The 7,729-nt window shown below is 39.1% G+C and overlaps 1 protein-coding gene across 1 annotated transcript; it reads right to left on the bottom strand.

Annotated features, from left to right (window-relative positions):
• Positions 1 to 4,703: 4,703 nt before the first annotated feature.
• On the bottom strand, positions 4,704 to 7,288 carry LOC100750033. The gene is made up of 6 exons (XM_003488862.3): positions 7,110 to 7,288; positions 6,870 to 7,017; positions 5,650 to 5,906; positions 5,301 to 5,542; positions 4,924 to 5,213; positions 4,704 to 4,852 (listed from the first exon to the last, which is right to left on the bottom strand). The coding sequence occupies exons 1-6, from the start codon at positions 7,274 to 7,276 to the stop codon at positions 4,787 to 4,789; spliced, it is 1,170 nt and encodes a 389-aa protein (XP_003488910.1). The 5' UTR covers positions 7,277 to 7,288; the 3' UTR covers positions 4,704 to 4,786.
• Between the last annotated feature and the right edge of the window lie 441 nt (positions 7,289 to 7,729).

The following is a 7,729-nucleotide window of genomic DNA, read 5'->3' as shown; positions in this document are numbered from 1 at the left end:
ACAGTGGACGCGGTGTTTTATGGTTAAACGGAGAGCAGGAATGTGAGGAAATTTATGTCTTATTCCGTGGACCGAACTCGGTCTACCGTGTTATTGATCCTTGATTAACTCGGACCCTGGGATCTTTTTAATTTGCTCCAGCTTCCAACGTACAGGGATAACTTTAATTTCTCGATTAATAAACCGGAGATATATGCGATTGTTCTTGATGTTAAGACATTTTCAAGTACGAAGTACTCTAAATACTATTGATTTATTTAAAAAGCTTGAGAAACTGAATGTAAGTTCCTATACAAAAATTCTCTGACTGATTCTCACTCAGGTAACCACAAAAATTATAAGAATACTAAAAATTCACGAGAAGAAGCCAGTCGTAATTCTTTCGTAAAGAAAAAACATTCTTCCAACTTCGAATAAACCATGTGAATATTTCACAATAAATACGAAAATAATCTCAAGCTATACTTGCCAAGAAATGATCAATTCTTTCAAACATCAAACAAGACGTATTTTCTATCACTCCGTGTTTCTTATCGTCTTTCACAATAAATAGAAAATCAATCCCAAGTCGTGTTCCCTCTCTAAAAAAAAATCATTTCTCGTCCCAAACATCAAATCCCCACGAACAACCTACAATCATTTTCACGCCAATTTTTCTAAGCCACCGGCCCAAAACTCTTCATTCATCGTCGAGAAAAATGCTCTTCCACAGCCCGAACACCGAATTACCGCGAGATCCCCACATGCATCCACCCTTAAACGTATCTAATTATTTCTATCCGATCAGGAACACTCGATCGGATCCGCTCGCTGAAAATTCGATTTTCCCTCTCTCGTCAGCTTCTCACCTGGTTCACCTGAGTCGCATTTTTCACGGGGATTAGTCGCGACGATCCGCGTCCCCCCTTTTGTCATCGCCGGGTGGCGTCTTTGCTCCTTTGCATCGGCTCCAATTTGGCGAGGATTTGTTTCGGCACTTGGGGTGTGGTAAGCCGACATGAGACCAACGCTGCCGGCGCCGCTCCTAATAACGAGGAATTATCGCTGCGATACAATGAGCCCGCGGGAAATCCTCTTTGATGTCTACCACGGAAAATAATACCGCCCTAATAGAGTGAGATTATGGGCAACGACGTCAACGACGACGACAACGACGACGACGACGACGACGACGAAGGGAGTCATGCGCGTCGCGACGCTCCTCCGCAACGACCATCGCCACGGAATGGTAACCGTTTACCCCTGATTTGTGTGTTCAATTTCGACCAGTAAGAGGGATACGATTAGGTTTTAGGGGTTGCAAGTTTCGCGAAGTGACGAAACTTTTGCTGTGGGGCGGGAATTTTAAGACTACGGGACAATCAGAAGATATAGATGTCCATAATGTAGGATGTAAATGGAATAAATATATCAGTGACTTTTTGGAATAATACGAAATAAGATTGAAGCGAAATATTCCCTCCATTTCCCCTTTGCAATCCACAACATTTCAATATTAGTAGAAACAAGGTAAATATTTAGTTAGTCTTGTCCTGTATATAGTTTGGATATCAGAAGCACAAAATGTAGGACTGTTCCAATCCATCAAATTTCGTAGACTGTTGTTAATAAATCCAACATCCTTTAGACCTTTCCAAAGTTCCAACGAAGTATAACTAAACTGCGAATATTTGTATAAATTTATATTATTACGAACAAATTTTATAATAAATGTGTACGAATGCACAAATATTCTAAATACAACTGTACTAAACTTCCTTTGCTAATTCTGTTACGTGTACTAAGTAAACTACTGCAAGAACTTCTTTCGTTCTTCATTCTCGATCTTCTCTTAAATATCATAACAAATACTTTAGTTCAGATATCGTGTATAATTTTGCATATTATACGTATTCTGCATATTCTCGCATGTGTTCACGTTTCAACCATAATTTCATCAAACATCCTTTAATTCTATAACATCTTAAGCAAACCACCGCGGGAACAACCCATCTCTCATCGCCAATTTCTCAAATTAAATGCCAACGTCGACCACAAAGCGGGTCGAAAATTACCCCCCATCGAACCGGCGATACAAAAATCACCGTTTCAATTACGAGACGGCTGAGAAACCGTGTCGAAGGACTCGCTCGGTTGCCAGGAACAATCAAGCACACCCTAAAGTGTTGCGTACGGCCGCAACGCGCCTCCGCGTTTCGAACCAGGCGACATCGGATGTATCAGAAGGCTAATTGTTTTTCGCTGTCAGTTGCACCCTATTTGGTCTTGTCCGAAGCACACGGCCCTTCGGGCTACGACGATCATTGGTCGACATTTGGGCGCGAGCACGCCTCGAATTACACGCTGGAAAGGATAAAATAATTACACGTCGTCCCCCTTTTCTTCTACTTTTTTTTCCATCACCGTACCTTTCGTTTCTTTCTTTCCCGAACGAGACAAGCCAAGCTATACGCGTGAATCTGGTGAAAAAAAGTTTGGGGGAACACGTGCTGGGGACGTAGCGAATTTCGCGAGAGAAATGGGTACTATACGGAGAAAGGAATTTCCTTTATACATTCGTTTGTGTGGTCGGTTTTAGGATTGATCGTGGTTTGTACAAGACTCGGGATTTGAAAGTTTCAGATCGGTTCGTAGAATTGTCAGATGCAGTCAGGTTCAGACTAAGTCCAACAGGAAACGTGTAGTTGGTTTCTAGTCGTAAGCTCTCGTGCACAGCAATTCACCAACCAATAATCATCAGCCAATTGATAAATTACAAGGTATTTTTTACGATTTTATAATTTTTCCTCGAGCGAGATAATTAATAATTAGGATGTGCAGAATTACCTGTAAAATGTTATTACTAAACTTGCGAATATTGCGCGAAAGTAAGATGTAATTTGTGATTTGTAAAGTTTCGTTGATAATATTATTGATATTAGTCGAGAAAGTTTCTTGAGCTTGAGAGAAATCTAAAAGAATCATTCTGTTAATACATATCATTACTCGGTTTTATACATATCACTTATATATACCGCTAACGTTTTCCTTCATATGCCGAAAGTCTTTTTGTGCGTTGAAACGAAAGGAATGTATTGAGATGTAAAAATTCGAAAGTGATAAATTACTAGAATTTATTTGAAGCTATACAGAGAGGGAGAGAGCGGTTTCGTTCAACAATTTATCAGAACTTCTACGTATAATGTACGATAGAAACGATGGTGGACATAGGTAAGGGAACAGAGAGATATAATTACGGTAAACGCGAAAGTGCCATTTAGATGGATGAAGGATAGTTTTTAGCGAGAGATGTGCGATTTTAACGAGCGTACGATAACGCTAGTAACCCCTTATGTTGGTTAGCGAAGCAAAGGGTTGACTATAACGCATTATTATGAGGTTTTGCATAATTTAATTCTTACTCGCGCCTAAGCTACGATAAATACGTACCGTCGCTATTGATTGTTACCTGTCTCCTATCTGCACCGTGAAAATTATCGCTTCTCTCGCGAAATAATCGCAATGAAAGATACGCGTGAAAGTATGACTTCTCGAAAACATGGATTTAACGCGTTAGTAGACTATAGAGGGACCATTCGCGTGTCTGTGAACATATTCGCCATCGTTCGCAGCTCCTCCCTCGAAACATCATGATAATAGGCTCGCTCGTGTTTATTATTACTTAGAAAGTTGACATTTCTCATATAAAACGAAAACAACAAAAACGAATCCATTTAAAAATATTTCAAGTGAAATATACTTAACCCGAAGTGAATATTTAACACTTTTTTTTTAGGTAAAAGTAATAATTAATTACTTTAAAGGTATGTTTTTAGAAACAGCAGTGCCTGTGCCAGTTATCGATAATATAATATCATTTACCACGTAAAATTGTAATCAATGGTAATTCATTTATTACTCGATATTCTAACTCCATAGCCGCGTCAAATTATCCTAACTCAATTTGCTACAATTAATTACTATTGTCAACATTACTATAATCAAATTCTCATGCATCCGCTTTTCTTCAAATTATAATTATCATACTATCTTGAACAAACGAGTTTAATAAATTCCAACGTCACGTCCAATTAATAATTTCCTCCACAAGTAATCAAATATTACTATAGCATCTTCCTTCTAACTATATATATAATTCTATTAACTCATCTTCCGTTTATATTACTTATATGTTACTCTAGATTCACCGTGATTTCTTTCATCGTCCTTCGTTGCCCCTGAAAAAGTCTCACACCTGCGTGCACGCATACAAATGCACCGGTAGCAAGCAGGAAATCGAATCGAGATAAAATACAATTTATCGTGCCGCGTAACTGAGACATAAAGCGGCTCATACTCGGCCGCAGATTCATTGGACAAGTTGTCGGTACTCTAACGGCGCCCCATGCTGTTTCCACAAATGGCGTCCGCGCCAGTAACATCGCGTTCACCGGCGACTCGGGACTTCCTGTTATGAGCGTATCGCGTACAGGTGGATAGAAAATTGCCGATGGGAGCAACGCTGACGAAATAAACGACGTTGCCTCGCGGAAACCTGTATCGCGTCTTTGCAGCGGTTCTCTCGCCGCTGATAATCCGCAAATTCGCAACGCGCGACGGAAGGCGTCTGGTTTATGCGATGCAAAATTGAAATTCGATATTTTATCGCGGTCGTAATCCCCCGAAGACGAGTTAAGGAGTTTAGAATATTCTATGGTTTTATGCGTTTTATGGAAACCTTTATTTAATTAGATGCATTGGATTCACTGAGGTATTTGGTTACGTATTTCGATGTTACAATTTCGGATTACGACGGTGCGATTGTAAACCTCGAGGGGAATCGAAATCGAGAGATTCTTCTGTCTTGGTTTTCCTGAAATAACGTACATGTAATTAATACAGAGGGAATTTCGATTCGTACTTGGTGTACTTTATGCAATTTACTTTGGGAAAGAATGCAACGTTGTCTCTTTGCCAAACGTACGGTTCCGATTTTGCAACGTCATCCTGTAAACTATTCGTTGGTTCGATGCTTAATTCTCTTTGATCGGGAAAAGTAATCGCATTGTAATTTCTTATCGTATCAAATCTTGGATACTCTCCGTTTGCATAATATTTTTGATATTCTATAGATGGAAATTGAACCGTATTTAGCACTGGTTCATTCCGAATGGGTTCCGTCGAGCTCCCAGTGACTATTCTTTCCCTCACTTCGATCTTCGAATAATCATTAACTAAACGAAACAAGAAATTAGACAATTTATCCGATCGTCCAGTTATCGACAAAAGATTCCCAACCTTCGAATCTATAATTTCCTTACCTGGCTGACCAGGATCTCCGTTAGACGTCCTGTATTTTCCACCTCGAATCCTATTGAAAAGATTGAAAAACCCTCCATTATAGTTATTCAGATAGTAAATCAATCCATTCGTGTCTCGTGGACATTTTGGAAACGCCTCGTAGCAGGCCACAGAATTTCCTCGATTGCTATATCCAAGAATCATCGCTCTACCAAAGTTCAGCAATGGAGACATTCCAGCGACATCGATTTTCGTTAGCCAGCTGAAAACACAAAAAGAAATCGATCGAGAGGCTCTCGATGTTCGTCGAAGAAGAAATATCTACTTCGGCAACTATTACTGTATTGATTTTCGTGGCACGAAACGTACTCCGTGAAAACATTTCGACCGAGCAACTCGAAGAAGCCGGAGCTCTGTTTGCCTAACGATCTTCCAGGAAGTTTTCCGCTGGCCACCTCGCAGAGTATCCTGGGCACACACTTGTAGTCATCGTGGCTGGATATCGTGGACAGCGTATCGAGCAGATTCAGTTGAAATCCAGGAGAAAGACCGACGGTTTCACTCGGATAATTCGATTGCTGATAGTCGGAAATCGGGTACACCGGAAGGGAGCTGCTCTGATGCGACTGTAAGTAGAAAAGCTGTGCAATTTTCTGCGTAGATGCAGGAACATGGAGACCATTGGTTACTTACTTCTTTGCGTGTCGAATATGCCGAAAAGAATGGAACTTTATGCAGACATTTATATAAAAATTTCTAAACATTTCTGTTATTTTTGTTCTTATAAAAATATTATTTAGAATAAGGTTACGCTATTTTAAGGAGCACAAACAACACTAGGATAATTTCTATTTCCATGATTACGATTTTATGAGACATTTTAATGAAAACATACATTTGTTTTTCAGTTTTTATTCTCACCTTTCGCGATAAAAAATCTTGCGAAGATGTGCCATTTACTTTTCAAAGAATTTAATGCTAATTATATATCCAGAACAGTTTATCTACTGTGAGAAGTTCTTATAATGAAAGGCTCTTACTTTCACGAGTGAATATTGTTTTTTTTTAGGGGTAGTAAAACTTAGCTAGAAATTAGAATTAGAAAGTCGAACTTCGTTTGTTTCGTCTGGTCTCTTTTGTCTTCTTTCGATGTTGTATACAAGGGAATGTTTATCAGTGACTTTAAAGAAAATTAACCTACAGTATTTAATAGTATTTTCATGTGCTTTCGTAATAACCGATAATCGGCAGTACATTAAATTCTTTACGACGAGCGATTGCTGGAGTTTTTAGTGCGGCAACATATGCTCGGTATTAAATTTCACGATGTAATTTATTATTAATTTAAGGACGTTCCAACTAATAAACTCGTATAATGCCATTTACGATGTTCTCGCTCGATAGTTCATTACGTATCTTCCAACCTCGTAATGAAATAATTCGTGGATAATAAAGAACTCGATAATGACAATCTTATTATTCCTATAATTTTAACTTTTTTCTTTTCAACGTTTCGAAAACTTTAAAAATACCAGTCGAATCTGAATAAAATTCGCATAATGAATGGACAAATTCAATTTCCAACATACCGTCGCAGCGTTATTGAAAACACTCGAGAAAACATCCATAAAAGAGATCTGCCTGCCCGTGAATCCATTCAATTGACCTTTTCCATTGGTGACTTTTAGCACGCCACTTTCTCGATCGATGAGATCGACAGCCAATTCATCGATACACCTACGCGACGAATCATGTTTCCCACTTGAATATCTCAAACTTTTATTGAAAAGTAACGACAACGATAAATTTGCAATATAATTACTGCTTACCTTAATAAATCCGTGGCATTATAATTGCTTCGAGCTTCGTCAAAATTACAAAAACGATCCTCGCCGATTTTACGACGAATCCTTCGAAATTGATCCTCTGAGCGAATTTCAGAGCAAAGAAAAAGGCAAACGAGCATCAACCTAAACGTCGTACTATAATTCTTCATTTTTTCTTTATCTTCTTGTTTAATATCTAGCGTTTATCAAATTTTTGAAGAATTTCTCTGCCAACTTTTTTTAGAATTTCCCATCACGGGAAACATTCGTCGAAAGATATTTAGTTTAGAATTTTTAAACTTTCACGTCGACCGGGTTATGAATTTTACCGACGAAAGAATAAAACGGTCGATGACGGTAATTCCTTTCGCAGTGGCACTTCGTTGCGATCGCTGTTGGAATACGGCGAGTGTTTCGCTTCGCGGATGATCGTGTCACAGTTCCACGGCAACTGGAACTTTCTTCGAAAGCGTTCTTCGTACACAAGCTCGACCGAAGAAGCGTAGGTAGGAAGAAACGTCATCGTGGTCTACTCTCACTTCGTGTGACCGTTTTTCGCTCGTGTGTCGCGTACACCTTCGAACATACTCGTATTCTACGCCTCACCGGAATTAAAGAAGACA

Source organism: Bombus impatiens, unplaced genomic scaffold (assembly GCF_000188095.3).
Source record: "Bombus impatiens unplaced genomic scaffold, BIMP_2.2 scf_0279, whole genome shotgun sequence".
In the NCBI taxonomy this organism is placed as follows: Eukaryota; Metazoa; Arthropoda; class Insecta; order Hymenoptera; family Apidae; genus Bombus; species Bombus impatiens.
The sequence above is the reverse complement of the archived record's forward strand: the minus strand, read 5'-3'. Positions and strand labels throughout refer to the sequence as shown.

What these genes read in the sequence shown, in the direction of transcription:
- LOC100750033 (XM_003488862.3), bottom strand. Translation starts at nt 7,276, where the DNA reads ATGAAGAATTATAGTACGACGTTTAGGTTGATGCTCGTTTGCCTTTTT. An exon ending in CGGAGATCCTGGTCAGCCAG is followed by an intron (nt 5,214 to 5,300) that starts GTAAGGAAATTA and finishes TGTTTCGTTTAG; the next exon opens with TTAATGATTATTCGAAGATC. An exon ending in ACGTTGCATTCTTTCCCAAA is followed by an intron (nt 4,853 to 4,923) that starts GTAAATTGCATA and finishes ACGTTATTTCAG; the next exon opens with GAAAACCAAGACAGAAGAAT.